This window comes from Siniperca chuatsi, linkage group LG6 (genome assembly GCF_020085105.1).
Source record: "Siniperca chuatsi isolate FFG_IHB_CAS linkage group LG6, ASM2008510v1, whole genome shotgun sequence".
In the NCBI taxonomy this organism is placed as follows: Eukaryota; Metazoa; Chordata; class Actinopteri; order Centrarchiformes; family Sinipercidae; genus Siniperca; species Siniperca chuatsi.
In genome coordinates, this window is record NC_058047.1 from 25,808,931 (window position 1) to 25,834,101 (window position 25,171).

A 25,171-nucleotide genomic window follows, 5' to 3' on the forward strand; every position below is an offset into this window, starting at 1 on the left:
TCCACCATTATGGGCCTTCACTGTACACAGGAACTATCAACCCAGAAAAAACAAGTGGTCTTTTCGCCGCAGCCTCAGTACTCATCCCTGTTCCTGACACACTTTAGTCCAGTCGTGTACATTAATAAATGATAGTGGTAGATAGGGATTCACGCACGCCTGGGCACCAGCTGCAATTATAGCAGACATGTCAGAGAGACACAGCTCCACCGGAGACGATCCAATCAAACACGAGGCTGGCGCTGCCGCTGTCTGGATGAGCACTGGTTGACAAATAAAGTCCCCTCGCACTGATAACAGGCAAAGACTTCACTCCTCCAGACTGGCTGGGATCCGTCCCTGCAGACCTGTCTCCAGTGGCTTAAGAGTTCAACGATCATAGCCATTTTACCAAAGGCGCCACAGAATGAGGCCAAACACAGCATCTTATTTTCTAAAACGCTTCAAACCTCCAAGATTACATTAGTCCAAAGGTTTATCTTGCTGATAAAACTTTACAGCCAGTTACCATAATTACCATGCAGTGGCGATGTCAGCAGTAATTATGGGAAATGCTGATTCTGTGATCCTGTGTTACCTATCGAGAGTAATAAACAAAGACACTCTGCAATTCTTTAGTATGTGTGGCAAAAAATATGTCTCAGTAGGACAGACAGACTGACAGAAACACACTATGTCCTCTTATCAGTGTTATTTGCCCGTGAAAAAACACCCCACAAAGGAATCTTTTAAGACCAGATTTTAATGAGCAATGAGTGCGAGCTATAACAAAGACAAATAGAAAGTTGCACCATTATGGAATTTAATTACTAACTGACCCACATTGCGTATTCTGACAAATGATTCACTGATGAGAAATGTTCCTCATTAATAATTCAGGCCCACTCATCATTTACAACTAATTTACGTTCCTATGCTGTATGTCGCACACGTCTATAATTATTCTAGATTTTACAGACCACAGAGTCCACCACATTTCCTGTATTGCTGACAAACTCTCAGTGCATAAAAAACATACTACACAGTGAAACTGATGAACAAGTTAAATACTTTCACTGAGAAGAAGGGGGGCTGCAGCAAACCTAAAAAGCACCACAAACCTTTGTCTAACCTGAAGACCTCTGCATATTATATTACTACCAGTTGCTCATTCAGCATGTAAATGATAATAAAGAGAGATGAATCTTGGTAAATGAGCTTGAAATAAAGCTTTACATAGTACACACACACACTCAAAAATAGTGCAACAATCAATTGATTTTGTCTTTCTCTCTCTATCGCCCAAGTTTAGCCATTATTAATAATGTCAAAACATTCATACAGCTTTGTGTTCTGGTGAATACAGCACACTCCCTGATATTATGTTTGTGCAGCCAAATCCCCTTTGGCTTGTTGCTTGGCACTTAATATCATAAAACTGCCCAAGAGTAAAGCCAACCAACAGGCCTATGTTTGCATATTATATACATACCGTACTGAGGCTGCACATTACATACTAATTTACTTTCATTTAGAGAAGAAATCACTGAGAAAGATAGAGGGGGAAGTGTCAATTTTTACAGGTTACAAAGAGTAATCTGAAGCATCATATTAATAACCTTTTAATGCAAAACAAATCCCTCAATGCACTGAAATCCATCTTACTAGGGCTGCAATCTAAAACCCAAATAATCTAAAACCCAAATATATGCAGTTTGCAATGATATAAAACAGAGAAAAGCAGCAAATCCGCTCATTAGCGAAGCTGGAACCATGATGATTAATCAATTATCAAAATAGTTTAGCGATTGATTTCTTGTTGATCAACTAATCGATGAATCAACTAATTGTTTCAGCAGTAGTCTGAACCACGAGCACGGCAGGACATCATCAGTTGTCAGTATGCATTCTCAGGATTTCTTTAAGTTTAGTTAAGGCATCTCAGTGTTCAGTGATAATCCCTCTATAACCATAGAGCCAATTGTTGGATGTACAGATATTAGAGAACATATTATTTAGATAAGTATGCTACACTGTTGTAAATGGAACAATATACTATGTACTGCATGACACCACTATACCGGATGATCAATAGGACCCACTGAAGGACTGAACCATGACTAATGTGGTTCATTTGGCTGCTCAAGACCTTTGAATTAGCCCACAAACAGACCTGCCCTGTTCAAAAGACAAAGTAAACCTAAAGATTCAAACCGTGTCTCAGCCAGCTCAGTGTAATCTTGTGGAAAACACTGAAGCCTCAGAAAAGGAGAAGGCTTTCTGAGGGTGTTGGTGAGTGAAGCTTGGGCTGGAGGCACTGATAAAAACAGATAAATCAAAAACAAAAAAGAGAGTCTCCACAAAAAGAAAACAATATTTAATAGAACTAGTCATCATGCAAAAACCACAAACTTGACCAGCCTCAGCAGGCAGACTGGAACAACTCCAGGGCAGAGACTGCAGCCACACAAGTTCTCTTATCGCCACTGACAACCTGGGTGTGTCTCAACACACAGGAATATTTACCAACTTGTGTCATCCACCGCATCAGACCTGAGGCTGCACACAGTCTCCCTACATGCAGATATTCAGTCTCATTTACCGAGCATTACTCATTTGCAACTGATGCTGTATAAATCCTAATAGCCAGCTTAAATGCTTCACAAGGCGGACATTAAAGCATTATTAGAGCCGCTGCAATTTCCCTGTTAAACTTAAGAGACTGCAGGCTACAATTCACACACTCCAGTCCATTGTGTGAAGCCTTACAGGCTGGTAATTTGATTAAAATACCCTCCCCTCCTCACCCGCACCCTCACAAATTGAAAACACACATTTCACCATTGAAGACGGTTTTTTTTTTCCTTCTTCAGTTTAAACCCTACAACTCAAAAGAGACGCATACCGCCAGACTAGCTAGCTAAATGTGCGTTTCTTCATCAAGATGAACTTGCTGACTGGCCAGCAGGTGCAACGGCTTCACTTGACACACGAGCAAAAATGAACTTCTCCGGAGAATTAAACACGTCTTACCACTTTGCTCCCCCAGAAAGACGAGTTTGAATTTTCTTAAAGGGTTCCCAAAGTCACTGCCCACGGACATTTTGAGGAGAAGGAGGAGGGGGGGACTCTGGACACCGGAGGACAGTGTACTTGTGTGTTCCCACTCGAGTTCGGTGTTGGTTGGTGAAGATGCTGGATGGAAAAGGCGGTGATGTTGCTTTCTGTTCAGCCCCGCTCTCTCTCTCTCTCTCTCTCTTCGTGATGGGAACACGGCTGCTGCACCGGTCCGTGACGCTTGGGGTGTTTTTTGGGTGTTTTTTTTTTTTACCCGAGGTCTTCTGCGCATGCGCGGCCTCTCCTCGTTCTCCGTTGACCTGACAGCCGTGATATAAAATGACGTCATGTGAGTCGGAGGAGACGAGCAGGGAGCGGCAGCCATGCAGAGTGTGCTGCTGGACTCCAGTTTCATCTGTCTGGAAGAACGTCTTCTCTTGGTTCAACACAAATTATAAGGACATCGGCGCACATTTGTGTACTAATCAAACATACAGGTGTGTGTGGCAAAAAGCAATCAATCTAGTATTTTACACTACACTTTACTATAGGCCTACTATTCCAGCGATTTAGTATTGCACTGGTGACATCATCAGGGTTATTTTCTCAGTTTTAGAAAGCCACAGAAAACATTATTCAACTGTTTTCACAAGTATTACTCTCCATTATGAGTAAACTCATCTTCATGTGTAAAATTGGTGGTTTGAAACAAGGAAAATATTAGCAAATATATATTTACATAATATCCAACATATGGTAGATATTAATCCATCACAGTATGATGGCAAATATCCAACATATATTTAATATACCTAAAAGTGCTATATAAATTTAGACATTATTAGTTTATATGAATGCTATGTGCAAGTATGGATTATACAGGTATGTACGTACAGTATGTACCTGTATATTCTATACCTGTACATGTATACCTGTGTGTACACATAGATTCACTGTATAGTTATTTTCAATACTTATCTATGAAATTCCAACGAAGCACCTTGCCATACCAATACGAGGCAATATAAAGTATATAATAGACTTACACGGATAATGTACAGAACATTACTAGGCACTATACGGTATGGTCCAAGTTCTTAATTTTAGTTCAGTTTCTAGTTAATATTTTAGTTCTTGTTTTAATTCTTATCTGCTTCTTTGAGTGTTCATATGTTGTTTGTTTTGTGATTTCTGACTCGACTGTTGTAATACTGTAATTTCCCGTTGGGATAAGTACTCTATCTAGCTATCTATATTGCTGGTTATTGACTGCAGGGAATGCATAATATTTTCCATATAGAGTAGAGAGACATACATGGCCTATTGGGTCACTATTGACGCCCCAACCCCTACTGTCCTCTGTGCAATTTGTACCTGTTGGCTCCAAATTTCCATTAGTGCACAGAGCACACATGGCAGCTTCGTTTTTTATCCAGAGACCAACCAGTACTCTAATGCTAGAATAATACTATTTGTCCCCAGGGTTTCTGTGGGTCAGTTAGTTTGCGGTCAATTGATCAAACACAACTTTATTTACGAATATGCACCACATGATCACAACATAAACTGCAATAATAAAGGTTTTAAAACTAGATTTTGACACAGGGCCCCTCGAGAAGATAAGGCCACAATATTATCTAAAAATGCAGGACCCACTTTAGCTGATATTGTACTTTAGTGGTGCAAATTTGTAATAAATTAAAATACCAAAACCAACTGGCAGGCAGTAAACCTGGGACATTTGGGGTTGCTCACTTTGCTGGGTTGGGTAGCCAGCCTTTTGAGACATAGATAAAGACAGAAATGAATAGATGACTTAACGCTGACTTGATTAATTCTACTATATTTTTTTTATTAGCCAGTGATGCTTAAACATTTATGCACTCCACTGTAATAACAACCATATACCCACACCAGTATATAGCATAATGTGTGTGGTTAATTCAATTTATGAATAACAGTGTATGTACTTGATATATCTGAAAATTCATTAGCATTGCAATTAAATCAAGTGTTATATGTGATCATATATGAAATGATTATTGCAGTTATCACAGATGTCTCTGTGTATGAGACAAACATCTATAAAAAAATAAACTTAAATATTAAGCTAATACAGTTAATTGTTACAGAATATGTTCCCATTGGAAATAGAAACCTGAACAGATCCCTAACTTACAGGAACAAGTAATACACAAAGATATTTATCTGTTGTTTGATCTCATCAGTCAGACTCTCTTCACTGTCTCAGATTCATGAAAAATGTTGTGAGGTACCACACAAGAGAGGTGTTTCAGCTGTCCTCTCTTAACATGTAATGAGTAGATGATAATGTCTGAGTAATTCCAATCAGAAGCTAGCATTCAAAAACATCAGACATTTTCTATTTTGGAAAATGTATATCTTAACTCCAACCAGTGAAGCACCAGGTAGAGATGTGGGCCTACAGAAATTGAGGTCAGTGTAGGCCTGTCTTGGCTGTGGCTATCTCCCACTGACACGGCTTTGCTCAGCACACTGTTCTTCAAAATGTTTAACACCACAGCAAAGCTTTAAGAATCAGAGAGGCTTGGATCAACAGGGAAGCTCAGCACGGTCACAGTAGTCCTTCAGACCTCTTCTCCAGACTGTACTCCTGGGTCCGCTGCACCTTCCACCCCAGCATCATCAGTAGGAAGATGCCCATGACCTTATAACCCACCTGTAAGCCCAAGTACCTGCAGGGGTCAGACAAATAAAGGTAAATGACTCTCAGCTGTGATGTGGACGTACTGCGCGTGTGTATGTGACATGTGTTCTCAGTGATAAGTTTTCTAACCGGTTCCTAAAGATGGTGTTGTCATAGTAACCGCAGCTAAACTTCTTCCCGCACACGCGCCTCCACCAGATACATGACGTATCAATGGCCATCCCGAAGAGAGCAGGGGCAGGTAGCCAGGCTGAGAGGGAGAAAGAAAGAGAGTGTGTTCAGGGTAAACACATTTCTATCCCCACATGCGCGAGCTAGAGCCACTAGAGGGCAATCCAACATTTGCTTTAAAGAAATCTATGATAAAATACTCATAGTACTGATAAATGTAATTCAAAGTTATGTTTAATTACACTCCATAATTTTGTTGTAGCACCCAACAGCATCCCCGCATCCCAGTGAGCTAAGAGGAAATTTGAATCTCAACTGTATGGAGCTCTTAAGTGTGAAATATTAAATTAATAAATAAGTGATTAAAATCAATATATAAATTCACCAATAATTTGTGAAATAATTAAATAATTAAATTAGTTAAACTCAACTAATTCTTATTTTCATAATAAAAGACTTTTAGAGTTAAAAGAGTATTTTTATTTCATTAAGGACCTTTTTATTTCAAAATAACCATTTTCAAGTCTGTTTTAAATTCATAATTAAAATATGGCCTAAAAACTTGTATTTCATGCCATATTTTAATTTATCATGTCATTTTTCATAATGTCACTTTTTATTTGACTTTTTTTTTACAGATTTTACACAATTTATTAATGGGATTTTTTTTTGATAATGTCTTCTTATTTTTAATTTTTATATTGGACACTTTGGAGCTCCATACATCTCGCACACTCTGTTGAGTTTCAAAATAATAACAGTGAGCTAGAAGGATATTTGGGGATTTGGGGGCTCTAGTGGGCACTTTGACAAAAGGAAGTGTATCATTAATACAATAATTAGTTATTCATATGAGTATGAGACTACACACAAACAGTATTTGTGTTCTGACTTACCTAATACTCTCATGAGTAAAAACTGAATTCCTATAGCAAATGACTTCTCTTCAGAAGGAACAGATCTGAAATGAACAGGAAAAGAAGGTCAATACCTCCATTTTCTAAGATCATTGAATAAATCTGTTTGAGCACCTTTATTAACCGTTGTAAATCAAATTGTGTGGTAAGCTATTAAGAGCCTAGTGCTCTCATTTATTAACCTTTGTGTTTGAGCCTTTCAGAGACTGTTAAAAACAAGAGCAGCTCAGCGTTTGACTGGGAAGGAAATATCCATAAAAGCCTCTGAAAAGACGAATTAGAGCCTAAAACATGACAGAGGTCCACACTGGTTGGAGGAGAGAGAAGTAAAGATGTGTTGAACACAATAGCTGTGTGTGTAAATACCAGAATGTAATAAGTCAATGCTATGCCGCCTAATACAGTATTCGTAGGTAACTAGATTCAAATATAAGGTTCATAAAATCATTAGTAAGTGTTTGTACTGGAGAACAAGCAGATTATATCATCCATTAGATCAATACTGGTCATTTTGAACTTAGTTTGAATATATAAAAATATATAACAAATGAATATGTAAATATACTATACTATATTGTCATCCTTTCTCACCTGAGCACCATCATGTACATGGGGTTGTGAGTGAGGCAGGCAATCAGTGATGCCAGAGAGATGACAAGCATGAAAGGGAGAAGAAACTGTGGGCAGCTGTTTGGACAGGGGGCTGGGCGGGCATGACTCTGGCTCCCAGGTATACACCTGCAGTTGGTATATAGCTGTATCCAGAAAGAAAGCAAAGGAAATATGAATGTTATCTGTACAAATGAAAAACAGCTTTTACTTTTGTTATGTTGTACTTCATCTGCTGTGATACTTATTTTCCCCACCGGGGACTGCAGTTAGACTTTTCGGGAAATACGCTTACTTGCTCTCTTGCCAAGTGTTAGATGAGAAGATCGATACCACTCTCACGCTTCTACGCTAAATATGAAGCTACAGTCAGCAGCCGGTTAGCTTAGAATAAAGCCTGGAAACAGGAGTCGCACGGCGATGACAAGACTCCAGGTAGTCACAGCAGCCGACAAAGTTCCAGCATCTAACCACTACCATCAATTTTACATTTCAGTTTTTGTATGGATTAAACAAACGAGATATATAACATGTTAAGGCAGATTTTTCTTACTTTTGGACAGAATTTTTGGGATTAATCCATTAAGCTATCTGTAGCCATCACTGTCTGTGTTTGTACTTCAGTATTACACAGTGGGCTTACATGCTGAGTCAAGCTGACTAATACTCTGTTAGCAGTCACACAATCCACCCACTGGAGGATTATTCACAAGCTGTGACGTTTAAATACTGACGTTTTGTCCCCCTTAAAACACCTCCTATATGCTCTGTCACTAATAAGCATTGATTGGACATTGACTGTTAGCCACTTGTGTCTCTGTCGGCTCTGACTTCTGCTAGACTGGAAGCTCCTGGCTGATGAGACACATTCTGTATTGTAGGTCTGGGACTTCACATCACTGCTGATATGAAATGTGTGATCATTTCAAGGACCATATGGCAGATTTATCACAAAGTCTAAATACTGGGACACCAAACCAAGATGCTGTGATGTAATTTGTGTCTCACATCTAAGGGCGTCTAGGGCCAAAGTCACTTCCTGTTCCAAGTATCTACTTAACACTGGGGAAAAAAATGTAAATATCAAGTTTACTCCCTGAAGAGCAGATTTAAAAAACACTCTCAATGCATCTTAATGCCATTTTATTTGTGGTATGCATTCCCTGCAGTACTCGGCCCCTGAGTACACGGTTAAAGGTTAATTACACCCTTACAGGCTAACTTACAGATCCTGCACTAGGAAAAGAACCAAATGCTTATTCCTCCATCCCACACTGAGAAAATTACAGAAGATTATAGAAGAAAATTATACAAGTTTTGAACACTTTTCTCTGCTGTAAAAACAAATCACTCATCTTGGCATCTTGGTCTTTCTTTTCAATAAACTAATCTAGCATTCCTATCTTACATAATTACTCTGCATCAGGTAATTTCCCTGATTACTGTTGATGATTTATTGTATTGTATCATATTCCCCAGATAAAAAAGGCAGCATGCAATATTTGCATGCTGCCATACTAGAAGTCTTAGTGACTTATCAGATATATTTCATGTACAGTATCATTGTATGCTGATGTTAAATATATCAGTATATACAAAGGCCTAACCTGCAGGTATTTGTACTGTGGGAGGAAACCATGAACAGGTGCTTAGAGGAGGCACTGACCTGAACCCTGTGGGTGCTGTTGGGGTCTTTGGTGAAGTTGGTGCAGCCCGCATGACAAGGCGAAATATACTCGACACCATCAGAGCCACACACAGGGTTGAAGCCACTGGCAGGACATGAGCAATTGGAGTAGCACAGGGACAGAGACCTGTGGAGGGCAGAGAGAGACATAGAGTCAAACAAAAACGAGTTCAGAGCTAATGTTTGAGCAGTCTGTGTTTCATTAGCATGTATCTGCTTTTGACTCAACTACATCCCAGTACATTGTGTCTGCAAGTAGCTGTTGTGATAAAGTCACAAAAGTTTAAATATTATGTTTCCGATATGTTTTAGATGTAATATACACATTCCAGCATGATGATGACTTATTAGCATTTTGTTTAGGCTGCTGTCAGATCATTAAAAAGGTACCCAGGGAAGAAGATGACTACTAGCTAGGAAACATGGATGTAAACAAAGCAGGTTCAAAAATACTGACACAAGCATGGATGTCTCTTTATGGTTGGGCATGCAGTTGGAAGTAATGTTGAAAGGTCAGATTGGTCTACTTTAGCCCAGTTCTTGGCCAATCTAACCTATAATTTACATATTCATCAAGGCAAACGCTAACAAAGGAATGGGATTATACTGTATCAAGTGTCCTGTCTACTCCCTGTATATAAGATAAGATAATCCTTTATTGATCCCCCAGGGGGGAAATTCTGTTGCTACAGCAGCACAAAGACAGATATAAGTAAGCCTACAGATAATTAGGGAAACTTAAAATAAAATAGATAAATCATAAGTATATAAAATAAAAAAAAGAAAAGAATAAAATTGAAACTATGTGTATGCGCTGTATACTGTATGCTCATATTGGATGAATGAGTATGAAAACATACTCATATTTCAGAAACAGAAGTTCAAAATGATTGTTTAAAATTTTTATGAATTTGTAGGAATTGGTGCAAAAGTGTTAAAGCTACCCTCACTCAGTTTGTTATAGTGTCCAAAAACTATTCTGCCCCATGCTGTTCACATGAAAGCATCTTCATAAGACTCCTCTCACTCACCCATACTGTCCGATTTGGTAATGATTGACCTCCGAGACTTTCTGTGTGGGGCAGCCCATGAAGAAGAGAGGGATACAGAGGAGGGTGGAGGTGGTCAGCATGACCACAGAGAAACGTGGGATGGTCTTCAGAGAGAGACCTGCCCTCTTCATGATGACCCCGCCTATCAGCATCCCCACTGCTACTGCTGGCAGATTCACAGCACCTGGGAACCATAAATTGTTTACTAATTAGAGATGGCCTTTATTGTCTACTTAAGATGTCCAAAGGGGTTTCCTACACATCATGTGCCATTTTATTTGTTTGCTGACACCCTGACACAAATGACAGGTGTAGTCTGCAAATAAATGCAATGCTGCAAAGGGGCTAACTTGCTTAAAGTAAGCACAAACCCAAATAACATAAGAAAAATTGACAGTACAAGCCTAATTCAGTCTTTGGAAAGTGGCCATTATCCAAGTGTGCTGACACACTCCAGAGTGTCCATTAAATTATTTTAACAGACTGTTTAATTTCTCTTCCAGAGAGTTCCTAAAAATGGTTTAATATATATATACCAGTGCTGTAGATTATGTAGAGTTATGTAACAGCTGACACTGATTGCAAGCAGTTGACTGAAAGGGCAATAGTAATCTATTATTGGATCATTTCCTGAGGCCCCATCTTTACATTTGCGCTCCTACAGAACCTACCTACTATCAGGCTGCTGTAGGCGAGCGAAGCGCCGTACTGTCGCTCCAGAAACTTGTTCAGGAACGTAGAGAAACCTGCGATCACTGAGGAGAAGCAGCACTGGGCCAGGATCAGCATCAGGAAGAGAGGGCTCAACAGGAGGTGGATGAACATTCTGGGAAACACTGATCAGACACAATCACACACGGACACAGTGATTATTACACTGACACTGGAAATGACTTCAGCAAAAATCCAAATCCATATCCATCTGTTACAAAACATGTTAACAACATAAAACGATGCTGAGTCAGTTTATGAATCTAACAGGTGGGACCTTCACAGTCCGAATATAATAAACTTACTTTTCAGGAAATCAAGTAAAGAGATATCTGGCTTCTTGAAGTCATCATTCATGTCAGTTTCACTTTCAATCACCTGGAAAATAAGTATGAACTGTTATAGGAAGTGTGAAGGCATATATTCAGTGTGCAATGAATACAGGGGCATACAGTTGTACCAATACAAACATACAGGACAGTGTGAAATCTGGATCAGGATTGCTTGCAAATCACATCAGCCCTGTTCTCGCTAGGAAGACTTGATTCATCAGTTAAAACTTCAAAAGTTGCTCTTTCTCCCACCTCAGTTTCTTCCTCCGCGCCACTTCCTCCTACAAGCCTGTCTCTTCATGCTGCATTCGAGTGACGTGGGAACATTAGATGAAGATTTCTGTTTTTTTCTCTCAAAATAATTTTGTGTGGTTTTTTCATCTGAAATAGATGCTCTTAGTTTTAATGTGTGATTAGTGTGTGTTTTACAAGACAAACATTTTAATGTCACAAAAACTGTATTATGTATATTCAGTAGTTCTTAACCTTTTTTGTCTGTTGTACCCCCACATTTGCTATCAGATGACCTCCATCGACACCACCCGTCAAAGTTTAGGTCAATTAGTCCAAGTTTGCATTCCTACTACCACTTGGAGTAGCAGAAGCTTATTCTTTCAGCCATTTATCCACTACTTTTAGCCAAATATTTCAACTTCTCTGCTAGCTAATTAGCATGCTAACTAGTTGTCATCCACTCTCAATAAAAAACAAATAAACTCTCACAACAAGTACCCCTGGTTGTGAATCGCGGATGCATATTAGGTGTCACAATGGACTAAAATGGATATAAAATATGGCATTTATACAAGTTTATTCGACACGTTTAACCTTAAAATAGTTACTGTTTTCTGCCAATTTATTTTATAGGTGTCATCTGTAACAATCTGTTTTAAGTAATTTACAAAATCACTTGCTTTATATGCTTTTATATATTTGTAAGGATGAATTTGACCAACACTTTGTTTTGTTTTTCTGATATGAACTATTGGTCCAAAATGGAGACATTTACATCCTTATCAATTACATATTTTTACCAGGTCATGTCAAGTTTGTGGTTACACAAAGATGTGGGAGATCTGGCTTTATCTTATCTATGACTAATGTTTTCTGCAGAATGTTTAAAAGGTCTGATACAGACAAAAATAATTCACAAATACAAATCACGTCTTGGGAATTGAAGTGTGTTCAGTGACATGATGTGTCAGTTACAATGTGGATTTATATGTTAACATTGAGAAACCTTGTTTTGTACGCTCAAGATGGTGAAAAACCAGAGGAGGAAAAGTAAAATGCAATGCTGACATAAAGCCAGTAGGGGTCAGTAAAACATGAGAGATATACTGTAGTTTTACATAGTCCACAATATACATTCAATGAATGTTTAGTCATAAAATGAGGCTGTTTTGTTCTAATAAATCTCTGTGAGTGAGAGTGTGACTTACTTCATCTTCTAAAGGTATTCTACGAGGGAAGAAGAAGTAGGGGATGGAGGTGAGAACCAGGCAGCCGGTGGTGATGAGCAGGCCCATCCACCAGGCCCCGACCCAGCGGGGATCACCGTGTCTCAGCTCATTTACGGCTCCTGCAGGAAAGAGCAGTAACCAGACACAACGGTGAACCATCTTTCCTGCTTTAACCTGTCTATGAAATAACTTTGGGATGACTTTAAAGACCTAATCATTACCTGAACTAGCCTTGTCCACGTCCACATAGATCCGCAGCATGACTGAGCCCAACAGGTAGCCAACGGCAGGCCCGAATACAGACACTGCAAACAGGATGGCTGTGAATGAAACAGCGGCAGTGAGGCAGAGTTTCTGAAGTTTCTGTTGAGCTGTTGTTCTAATTTTCTTGGCAAACCATGACATTACAATGATAAAGGTTTTACGTGACTTGTTTTTTTGTCAAAAATGAGTTATTCACATGGCATTATTCTTTGACGTATTAACATTTTATTTTGGCTTTTATGCATTAATGGCCCTAAAATTAAAAGGTTGTATCTCCAAAATCAATCTGTAACTTGGTTCTACAAGGTTCCACCTGCAAACAATCAGTGCTGCTCGAAATGCTCACAGCAGAACCAATCAAGTTTAGTCTCTTTACCATGTCTCCTCACTGCTCTGTGACTTCGGACTAAGGGGCTGAAAAATATCACGAAAAGCTGCTCAATCTTAAATTTTGAAACCTGAAAATTTCTGATTTTATTGAAAGCATTATGAATGACACTGATACAAATGTCAGCTAAGTCTTGCTTGAACTTGGTGAAAAGCTGATTTTGACCTAACTCCTAACTGGGTTTGTGTCCGTTTATAACTTGTGTACTGCAGCAGACACACAGTCACCGCTGTGTGTCTATTCAGAGCTCAGATACTGATGACCCTATCTTGTCTGGACAAAAAGGTAGACGTAAATATGGGAGCAGAAAAGATATCAGCGGAGCACTGAAAAGAAGAACAGCAGAGAATGGGACAGCAGCAGATGGACAAAAATGTAGAACAAGGAGAGAAAACATCAGAAAATTAGCAGAGAGAAATTTTTTGAATGTTTTTTGACTGTTTTGAATTGCATTTTTACACTTTTACATTTTTTAACACTTTATGAACTGTATCAGCTTAAATCCGTCAGTGATGTTTGGTCTTTGATGTGACCAAACGCTAAATTAAAAACATGTTTCTGTGCCCAAATAGTTAATTAATTGATTATGTGTATTAAAACAAAGTAAGGCTAAACTGTCTACTTTTTTCAACAATAGCGTTGCTTTCTGTTCTGCCTCAGCAGATAGAACCTTACAGTTCCAAAAGAAAAATTAGTTCTCAGAATTAAACGGTTCTATCTGAAATCCACCTGATCTAGAAAACCCCATATAAAAATGTGATAGGATTTTAATATTATATATTTAGAGTGCATTAAGGATGCCTATTATTTTGACCAATAAAAGACAACTTTACTGCATATCAGTTTTGCTATCTGGGATGTGAAACCTTTGAACCTTAATATCTGAAAAGAACTCAGATCGCAGATAGAACCCCATAATATATCCAAGGTCACAAAATACTGATGTTAAAAATCTTTACACTTGTATATTAAAGTTCATGTAACCCTTTAGAGTCACCCAGGATAACACCATGACCCTCAGATTGTGTTCTCTTTATCTAAACAAATCAATCTACCTCTGAACTACAGGCCACTCACCTATGTAAAGAGGGGAGTTGCCAGGCCCAGCACAATCATCTATGTAGGAAATCCCAAACGGCTGGATGGGCACAGAGCCCACACCGAAGAGCAGCTGAGCGCTGGCCATGAGCAGCCACAGGTTGTTAGTGTCGGCCAGACGCCTGGTCTCGTCGCGGCCACAAGACTCCGAGTTGCTCGAGTTCCCCTGCGGGTTGCAAATGTCATGGCGATCTGGATCACAGCAGGTGGTCGCACGCGGACGGAGAGCGGAGGAGAAGGGCAAAAATAAATAAATAAATAAACAAAAAGACAGTGATAGTTAATGACGAGCAAGTGGATGCAGATGTCCAACTACTTTAATTTCCTGAAGCTTCTCTGGCCCCTCACTGACACACTAAGGTACTTTGTCTGGGGGTAAAATTACAGAGGGACAAAGGAGATTGTTATTACAAATGAAATGCCCTGGAGGTAACTTTAATCTCCTTAGCTTTCAGCAAGTACATAGAGATTATGAATTTCCTTCTGATTAAGTTCAGCTGGAGAGCACCGGCAAGGCTTTCTAAATACACCGTTTGCTGCAGAGTACAGAAAGTCAAACAGCAGGTACTTGTTTGACTCCTGCTGAGTGCTACGGAGCTTTTGCTGAGAAGATGCCACAGCGTTCTAGACGAACCCTTAAGTAAAGCCTCATAAATTGCATTGACATATTTGTACATTCATGAGTCCCCTGGGTCTGGACTGAGTCACATTAGCTGTCAGTGCTGCCAGTGGAGACCGAGAAGCAACATGGCCTTATTTTTAGGTCTTTGTCTTACTGTGTAAAACAGAGTCGTATTCGTAGGTTTGGGATACGAAGTGAGGTAAGGTCAGGATCACGGCGCTGACAGCCATCAGCAGTCCACCGATTCCAATGAAGCGAGGACGGTGAACCCGATTTCCAAAGTAGCTCACGAACACTATCAGCACACTGTTACTGACCTATGAGAGAGACACAGACACATGCTTCAAAGAGGATCCAGACGGAGCATTTTCTCTCCTAAGGACAGTTACACTTTTCAAATCAATCTTTTCACACTTAGTGCATTAAGTAGCAGGTCTCACAATTACTAATGGACTCTCAAAACCAAATATGGAAGTGGTCAGGGGTGTTGTATTTCTGTCCACCTTCTTGTTTTGCTCTCTACCAACTCCTGATAAGTCTACCTGACTGTTACTGATACTACTGTTCATTTATGTAGCACTTTTCAAGAGACCCAAAATACACTTTACATAATATACATAATATACTGTGAATATAAAAGAAGAAAACACTACATAAAAGCAGCGAGGTTGATGAGAGCGAATTAAACAGTAAAGTCAGGGGCCATGAAACCTGAAACTGAAAGATGTTAAAGGACTCTGTAATGCAAAGAGGAACTGCAGAGTCGGGTGATAATTATCTGAGGGCTCATCGCTAAGAAAAACCCCTTTACCCACATTGTAACTCCAAGAGCAGCCTAATCCTGAGAGGAGCTAAGCTGCAGAAGAATTTAAAAAGCCTAAAGGTAGAAAATGTCAACATAGTGATTTGATTGGTGACCTGTGGTCATGCATACTTGAAACCTGAAAACAACTGGAAAACATTTATCTGTGTGATGCATTTAAATCCCATTTCAACATAAAAAAATCCAGCACCCTCCATGACAAACACGAACAGTACATTCTTTCATTATCCTTGAGCCCTCGTATCTGTAAAAAAAAAACTGTTCCAAAATACTTGAGTCTGGCTTGAATTGGCAGGAAGTGTGATTTTGATATGTTACTTGTTGCTTCCTTCGTTGTCATTGGTATCCTTGTAATAAAGCTATCATGATCTCAGACTGTGTGAGGATATGTTATTGTTGGCTCCTACCTCGTTGAGAGAGGAAATGGTTCCCGAGGAGTAGCTGCTGAGGCCATAGCGTTTTTCGATTGTGGTGATGGTGCTCTTGAAGTAGGCGCTGTACAGCAACTGAGAGAACTGCAGGAGGCCATGGCACAGGACAAACAGCTAGGACAGACAGACAGTACAGAAGGCTTGAGTCTAGATTATGTAGTCGAATACAGAAATACAGTCAAAGTTAGAGATAGGCAGGACAGAAATGTAAACTCTGAAAGAATTTTTGGAAATTTGGAACACGCTGCTTGCACACATTTCCCAAGCTGAAACTACGGGGATTGGGGGGGGGCTGTGAGATAAGTGGAGTGGAACAAACAAAAGTCTGAGATGGGACAGAGTCGTTTTTTAAGTCACAAGTATGTTTCGAGCCTTGACTATGAAGTACCAAGTCAAATCACAAGTCCAAGTTTGTGTTTTGACTCCTAAACAAGCCATTATGCAGCCTTCACCAAATTGAATGCCATTTTATGTGTTAAACAGAGTTTGTATAGTACATTCAAAAATTGTATTCATTAGTTTCAAAAACGTAACATTTAAAGGAATAGTTCAACATTTTGGGAAATCTACTTTTTTTGCCGAGAGTTAGATGAGAAGATTGATACCACTCTCGTGTGCATTAAATATGAAGCTACAGCCGGGAGATGGTTAGCGTAGCTTAGCACAATGACTGGAAACGGGCAAACAGTTAGGCTGGCTTCATCCAAAAGGTAACAAAAACCTCTAAAGAGTAAGTGTAAAATAAAGATAGCTGGCACATGGAGGGATACGTTTTGACGGGGAGCAGTTCCCACCCAAGAAATAGTCTGGCACATAATCCGCTAGGGGTCTCTCACGGGACGGGACTCCCTAAAAACTTGGTATTTCACCCTCGCATTGGGTCGTCCTGTCACTTTTTGATTAAGCTAGCAAAACCGCAACCTAAAAAGTTGTTTATTAACCTTATCTTTGCTTTAACCCCAAGATTAAACCTGCAGGAGACCTCACACCTAATTGTAACTAACAAAGAGGGATGATTTTTTTATTTTTTTGTGATCTGTCCCGGTCTCTCACATCAAAATAATAAGACGTAGTTTGATGACGTTGTGAAGTAGCGTGGGATCATGGGAGTTGTTGTCTTCACGTTACATTGATTAAAATTACGGATTTCTCTGGGTTTGAAAATTGTTGGAAACATTTGGGATAATGTAAGTACACAACTCAGCAAATAATATAACATAGGTCTAGTCGTTTTTAGACATTTTAATGCGGAAAAGTGACATATTATACCTTTAAAACTGGAGTAACCTCAGGTTTCAGAAGCTGTTTTGGTGAAATTTTTAGCAATATGGCAAATAGTGGTGTCTTATGGCAAATCTTATAGAAAGATTAATTAAATGTGTGATTCAATGATGACACTCTGGAATAATTGTTAGTCAGTTACTTAGCTTCAAGTGATACTGTATGTGTCTCCAATTAATTGCATGATTGTGTCTCTTGGACTTTTCTCTTCACATCCAGAGATGTGGAAAGATCAAAGCCGCCCAATGGGCGTGCTCCAGTGTGAATTAAGTAGAATTAAAATGGTGAAATTAGAAATAACCTAGGCCTAGTAGAAATAGGGTAATGTAGGCTATGAATGTATTCTTTCCAATATTATATATATTTGAATATATATATATATATATATATATATATATATATATATATATATATATATATATATATATATATATATATGCCTGTCTGTGTGTCAGGAGGCGTTCACAAACAATATGCCTCTCTGTATGTGGGTTTATTCGCACAGGGGGCCACGAATGCCCGAATGACGCTCAAGATACGTGTTGAGATTAGGATGAATTTGCTATGAAAATAGTAATAAATCCAAGCTTTCAGTTTGTTTTCCAGCTGCCAGGTCAGCTGAGGGAGAATAAACTATGCGTTTGACTCAGAACAGTTAATGCTCCTATTAAAGCTTGGCTTTATGGTTTGTTAACACACACACACACACACAATAGATGCTTTTACACTGTTGCTAATAGTTCATCCTCATTTTGTATCAAATGGGGTTCAATTATCTAAATGATTCGACAGGACTTATTTGCTGGCAGGCAAAGAGCTTCTTTTGTTTGTGATTTAGATTCAAACAAAAAGTTAGCGGTTCACGACTGTTTCTTTAACCACCGCTTCAGGTCAACTTAAAATCCACTTCAGCCTTTAACAAAGTCGGATTTACATTTTTATTGCAGAAAACGCCTGATACAAATATCACATTTCAGAGACGAGAAGTCTCTCGCTTTCTCACAATTTTGGCTTTAACACTGGAAACACATAATAATTTTGCACACATAATCCACTGAAGTGCACAATTTCACTTTAGGCTTGACAAATGCCAAAAATAGTGTTTTCTTGCACCCAATCAATATTAATGATAAAATACAGCAGGTCAGTTTTTCTTGATGAAGGAAATCGCATAATGTTGAAACTTGGCTAAGATATTCAGGGAGTATTATAAAATGGGGAAAAAGGGGGCAGCAGCAATACAATTAGTACGCTGCAGTATGTGAACACTATGACACACTGTGAAGACGCAGAATTTATTATTGATCCACACTGTCAATACAAGCGATTTTATCCTATTTGATGTTGGCAGGCAGGAAAGTGGTTGTGCAGAGTTGGATTCTCCATGGATTATGCTCATGTTTATCCTTTTTGAACACTCTCAGCTCCGTCTGTCTGGACGTTATTGTCCAAGCCTTCAACCCTGCTGCGAGGGGAAGAATTGAGGGAAGTTCATACTTGAATTTCAGATGCTTTTATTTCAGGGACACGTGTTGCAGAGCGCTGGATATCCATGGATTTCCAGGAGGAAAAAAAAATTGTTACAAAAAAATGCCTGACCTACTTGGTCAAAAAATGAAATAAAGGAAAAGCTAAGTGCATGAAGTCTCCCAGGATACTTGAAAGAAACTAAAGCCACAGAATCACTTCCCTTCATTGTGAAACAAACATAAAAAAGTTTTGCTGCACAATAGCATCATGATCAAAGGACCATTTTCTCTGATTTAAAGCAATAGTTAAATATTTTGGGAAATATGCTCGGTCACTTTCTTGCAGAGAATAAGATCGAAAGCACTTTCATGTCTGTCCACTAAATATATGGCTACAGCAAGTAGACGGTTAGCTTAGCCTAAAGGCTGGAAACAGCTAGCTTCGCTATGTCTAAAGGTAGGAAATCCAACCAACAAGCACCTCTAAAGCTTGCTAATTAACATTTTATATATGGACCATTTAATCAACACAAAATCCTGGAGTGGAAAATGACTGGTTCCGGTTTAAGGGTGGCGGGGGGTTATGTGCTGGACTATTTCTTGGCTGAGAGCAGTGACTTCCTGGAGTCTCGTCATCTGGCACATAACTCGCCCTATAAAAACCATGAACTGTTGCTTTTACACGTTTTTTCTACAGATTAAAGAAACAAGATATAACGTGTTAATTAGGAGAGCTTTAGAAGTGCTGGTAGATGGATTTTGTTACCTTTGGAGAGAGCCAGGCTAGCTGTTTTCTCTTGTTTCCAGTCTTTGTGCTAAGCTAACCAGCTGCCTTATACTGAACGGACAAATACGAGAGCGAATCAGACTTCTTATGTAACTCTCAGCAAGAAAGAGAATAAGTGTATTACGTGTCTGTGTGTACGTGCTCAGGTGCACTGAGGTGTGGAGAGAAGGAGCTGAGAGCTTTCTTACATTTTTTGTCCCACCGTTCAGGATGTAAACATTATGCACCCCTGAGCAGAAACTTGGCTCGGATGTTGGCAGAGATATCCCTGAAGAGAATTTGATGGTGTAACCCGGGTGCAGACTAGGTGTAGCTCACAGTAGATAAGTTCAAAGTTGTGAAAAAAACAAACAGAACGTCCTGATGAAACTTAGCAAACAGAGAGCAAAGCGCTGTACGGCATGTACTAGTGTCAGGAAAAGACGAATGGATGATGATTGCTCCCCGTGAAATCACTGTTGAGCGGCTGGTCCTGCTGAGTGCAAGGTGATTTGGTTTTATGTGAAAACAATGTACTCTATTGTTGCAATTGCTAGGCAGTAATCAAGAGTTCTGGCATTACAGCTTGACGCAATTTAAAAGATACTCCTCTGCTTCCACCTCTCACCGCTGTAATGTTGGAATGACTTGGAAAAATAGCTTACTGACACATTACTCGCTGCTTAGTCTGCTTCTATTCTGAACTACTCCCATTATCTTAATATACCATTATGTAGCTTTCAACGGATAGGGTGGAGGAGAGTGACACAGTATGGCTCATCCTACACACTGAGATTGAAATTTTCACCCATCCTACACAGTATGAATGTGCAGGATGGGTGAAAATTTCACTCTCAGTGTGTAGGATGAGCCATACTGTGTCACTCTCCTCCACCCTATCCGTATTTGTACATCTAGGTTTGATCAGAGGGGTGGCTTTAAAGTGAAGACTTAAAAAGATAAACAGGAGAAGATTTGCAGTAACTGGACCTACCACGGTCTCACAGTGTGTGAGAATGCTTAAGGTAAACACTCTGAAGATTTTTCAAATAAAGCTTCTGGAAATGCAGAAGTTGCTTAAGTTGTTACTTCTTACACTGTCCCCTCCAAACTTACAGAATATAGGGGTATTTGTCACGCTTCATTCACACAGCACACCACCAGTGAAGAAGACAAGTCATTTCTCGCTGGGTTGTGCTGCAAGCAACATGGAGTTATGCCTCATTATTACTCACAGCCTTGGAACAAACTGTTTCTCTCCTATTACTGCCATACGGTGAAGTATGACTTCTGCTTTTGGCACTCAGTGGGGTTACATTTCTCCCTCTACTCAGTGAGACTTTTAATATTGGAGCCAGAAGTGCAGAAAATATACCAAACTTTGAACTGGCTACAGCAACCAAACACATCCAAACGTTTGTCAAAAGAGACTCACTGATTTATTTAATGAGGAAAAACAAAACTGTCTACATTTCTCTCTAGCAAAATTCATCTGAAACAGACTGAAATTTCTAGAGCTGCAACGATTAGTCGACAAACAGAAAATTAACTGGAAACTATTTTGATAGTTGATCAAGTTATTTTTCAAGCAAAAATGCCAAACATTCTCTGGTTAAAGGCTCTCAAATGTAAAACACAGGAGGTTGTGGTTTCGTTTAGCCATGGTTACTGGTTGGAGAATCATTTTACGCCACTGGAAATCTTCCACTATGTCCACTTTAAAAGAGTGGATTGAATTAATGTGTAAAATGGCTTCATATGAACAGGTGACATAGACTGCGTGGGAGAGAAGACATTGACTGTAGAGCTGATCGACTGCCCATCTTGGGCCACCCGTGTTTGAATACTGTATCTGACGGACAATATGGATTATCCACTACAGTATACAGTGTGGGGTATCTCGTATTATAGCTTGTCATTATGTCATTAGGAACTTCCAGTCTTACTGGCTGTGTTTTTTTTGTGTGTTTTTTGGTGTTTCTTATTGTTCTGCTTGGTTAACAAAAAACAGACAAAGTAACAGTACGTAAACTGTACGGTGGTTGTATGTGTCTGTCAAAAACAGCAATTAAAAAAGGCTCTCAAATGTGAGAATTTGCTGCTTTTCTTCTTACATTACTGCGAATTGAATATTTTGGACTGTCAGACAAAACGTTTGTTAATTTCACCTTTGGGCTCTAAAATATTGATGGGCATTGTTCAGAGATTTCTGATGTTTTACAGACCAAATCAAGAAAACAATCAGCAGATTAATCAATAGTGAAAATAATCGTCAGTTGTAGCTCTAGAAATGTCATTTTTTCATTTCCATGGATTTAATTTGTACTTTGGCATAAGGATTGGTCTGTGAAACACCTCAAACCACTGAGTACTAACATAATTAAACAGCTGCAAGGCTGCAAGCTCTGAAGGGTTTGAGGTAAGAGCAATATTTTTTCACTCAAAAAGCAAAGATAAAACATTGTTCTTGGTCACTTATGGTGATCATAAAAAAGACTCATAAACATTCAAACACAAGAGGAAAAGTCTTTTCTTTTCTTCTAAGCTATGCCAAGGCAACTCAAGTTTTTGCACTAATGACTAAAATCTGCAATAAATCTTACTGAATTTGGAACTTTGTGAGGTATGAGGCACAACACCTCGACATTATGACTGAGTACTTGTTTACCTAAAGTGAAACTCTGTTTACTCGTAGGCAACACTATGCTCGGGTTTTCTTTAAAAAGAAAAAGAAAAAAGACTGAAATCACTTTTTGTTACTTCAGTAATTATCGGTGTAACGTTCCACAATCTTCTAAAAATAAATCGAGCTCAGATGGTTATATAAACAATAAGGGAACAAGTGCTGCAGGTTAAAACAAGACAGTTCAAAGTTACTATGTAGCCTCCTCTGCAGTGTGGAACTGTGGCAGCAGCACTGATGCCTACCTTTATGCTGCGGAATAGCGTCCTAGGTTTTTTCATGTCTTTCGAGGAATGTATGTCCATTAGTTCAGCTCCTGTCCTCGCGCGCTCCACTGAGTCCTGGGAGTAGAAAGATGCCTCTCGAGGTTTGTGTCAGAGGTTGTCTTTGTTTCGCACCCCCCGTGAGCTGGAGTGCTTTTTTTATGACTGTCGGTGATGTAATTGGACTCAGCCCACAGCCCCACGCGTAAATGTTTTGAAAGTTGTGAATAGAGAACAGACAGTCCCGCGCTGATTGGCTGAGTCACGCGCGAGCCCGTGCAACACTCACCTGCGAGAGCGTGACCTAACGTGTTAATGACGATATTACTATATAATAATAATAATAATAATAATAATAACACAGTAGCCTTTGATTCAGGAGACATTTCAATTCCGTCTTGATATAAAGTGTTACCATCCCGTCAGTGAACCCCTGCATTGTTCTCCAGCAGCTCAAACAGGCTTAATGCTTCATTAATTGCGGTATGCGGCACTCTGAGCTGGTTCTGCCGGAAGATAATGAGTAGCCTGGTGGGCCGACTGTGAGAGAAACGACTGCTAATGAATGGACTCTTGGAACTGAGGCGTGTCAGTGGAGCTATTGAAGGCCTACAATACATGTTTAACTATTCCAGGTGAGTGAGTTCTTGTTTAAAAAAAAAAAAAAAAAAAAAAAAAAAAAATACTGACAGCAAGAATAGCTAAAATACAACGCAAAACTTTTAGAATACTGCTGAAGGCTAGGCTAAACCTGGGGTTTAATGTATGTGGAAAGATAGCACTGCCAAGAATGCAGTTTCTGTGAAGAAAATGGCCTGCTGAATCTTAATTTATTTATTCATTCATTCATGTTTGTTGGCCTACAAGTGGTCAACTTTAAATATATTTAGTTAGACACTACTGGAATCAGGCTATAGGCCTTTTTCACAGCAGACATTTTGACTTGTCATAGTAGGAAAAAGCACAGGTGTTACTATAACACTCAAGATGGCTGTGTCCCAGTAAGCCAGCATGTACAGTGGAAGGACCCTGAAACTGAAGCAGCTAAATGGAATTCAGCCATCATTAATTTTATTATTTACACATGTGCTTTTTCTACTGTGACATGTCAAAATGTCTTCCATGAAGAAGGCCCATTAAATACCCACTATGAGGGTTATTAATTGTAGAATGTGTACGGACCAAACTGCCCCCAGGTTTACCCCCAGATTCCCAGGAAAAAATACAGAGGACATGACCTCAGTGTCCTCAATGGTAGTTATGGCCCTGATTGCAAGTATGATATCTTAACTCTACAAAAAGACTCACAATTGCTTATTATCACTCTAGCCCCCTCAAGTCAAGTCACGATGCAGTGATATTGATAAGTGGCATTCATGTTTACAGTAACAGATTTTGTGCTGTTCAGGGTTTACGATGGAGTTAAAAAGCTTAAGGGGTACCACATTAACATCATCACATTCACAAATATGAAAGCATTAAGTTGAAGAAGTAAAGTTGAGTTGAGCAGAGAGGTTGTCAGGAAGCAGGTAACAGAGCCTCTATAATTCAGACTCTCATGCTTCTTGTATTTTTTTGATGTCATATATGAAATGATCAGAAATTGTGTTGTTTCCTCTCAGTTCCTTCAACAAGACTCTGCTTCTGTTTCCACTCTGAATGTTTGACATGCTCTCTTGGGCATTGGCCTGTTTGTAGCCTTCAGTATGTTTGAACAAAAATCAATACATGCGTATTGTACTTGAGGCAGACATTGAACTTTCATGAAGGTATTATAAGTCATAGTCAGAAATCACCTTGATTATATACAGAAAACTTCGAAGGCAAAATGAATCAAGTGAGCCTAACTATTGCAATCATACTTGTAATACCTTATAACTGCTGTTATGGGACATCCTAATGCATTATAAAGGATTATAGCAGTTCTTAATACACTGTGAATCTGTTTTGATGTATTATTCATGTAAATATAATACAATGTTGATATGGATTTCACAGAAAGTGTTGCCTGAATTAATAACCCCTCAATATAATCCATGACCAGCTCATTGGTCAAATAAATGTGTTGCTAAGCAACACAGACATAAGAGTTGATCTTTGGTAGGACAATATTTAGATCCAGTGTGTGTTCAACTGTAGTACATTAACATTATGATTCAACCAATTAAAAAGGTCAGAATGAGGGTTGTCCCTTTATACCACTAATAAAATACATGACTAGACAAAATAATAAAAACAGCTGAGTTGAGTTAACTGAATGGAAAAAGGCAGATCTAAAGGTGAGTCATACCAAGCTGAATCCAGGCTGGAAGCTCTAAAAGGAGAAAATTCATCTTGTTTTATATGTGGCTACAAGTAGGAACAGGGGCTTGTTCCAAGTAGCAGGTTTACAGAGTCATCTGGAAGATATTGCTGA

General features: G+C 39.2%; 2 protein-coding genes across 3 annotated transcripts in view; both read right to left on the reverse strand.

Moving 5' to 3' along the window:
• The window catches only part of rab6ba (RAB6B, member RAS oncogene family a), a 50,906-nt gene extending 47,597 nt beyond the window's left edge, over window positions 1-3,309 (reverse strand). The window contains exon 1 of one of the 2 annotated variants that reach the window (XM_044199198.1): window positions 3,013-3,309. In XM_044199198.1, coding sequence (XP_044055133.1) covers window positions 3,013-3,082 — 70 coding nt within the window. In that variant the 5' untranslated portion in view covers window positions 3,083-3,309. The remainder of the gene's footprint in view (window positions 1-3,012) is intronic. The other variant, XM_044199199.1, reaches the window with a different exon arrangement.
• A 1,554-nt stretch (window positions 3,310-4,863) lies between these two features.
• slco2a1 (solute carrier organic anion transporter family, member 2A1) lies at window positions 4,864-23,200 on the reverse strand. Its single transcript, XM_044199196.1, has 14 exons — window positions 22,738-23,200; window positions 16,270-16,407; window positions 15,194-15,356; window positions 14,397-14,609; window positions 12,889-12,987; window positions 12,647-12,786; window positions 11,178-11,250; window positions 10,833-10,997; window positions 10,141-10,345; window positions 9,089-9,236; window positions 7,405-7,568; window positions 6,793-6,857; window positions 5,855-5,975; window positions 4,864-5,753 (listed from the first exon to the last, which is right to left on the reverse strand). Exons 1-14 carry the CDS (start codon window positions 22,795-22,797, stop codon window positions 5,633-5,635), a joined length of 1,875 nt encoding a protein of 624 aa, XP_044055131.1. The 5' UTR covers window positions 22,798-23,200; the 3' UTR covers window positions 4,864-5,632.
• Between the last annotated feature and the right edge of the window lie 1,971 nt (window positions 23,201-25,171).

Bases quoted from the DNA above. Each gene is read 5' to 3' on its own strand.
- slco2a1 (XM_044199196.1), bottom strand. From the start codon at position 22,797: ATGGACATACATTCCTCGAAAGACATGAAAAAACCTAGGACGCTATTC. The intron at 12,787-12,888 runs GTAATGATTAGG...TCTTTCCTGCAG, and splicing joins CGTGGACAAGGCTAGTTCAG to GAGCCGTAAATGAGCTGAGA. The intron at 10,346-10,832 runs GTAGGTTCTGTA...TATGGTTCCCAG, and splicing joins CTACAGCAGCCTGATAGTAG to GTGCTGTGAATCTGCCAGCA.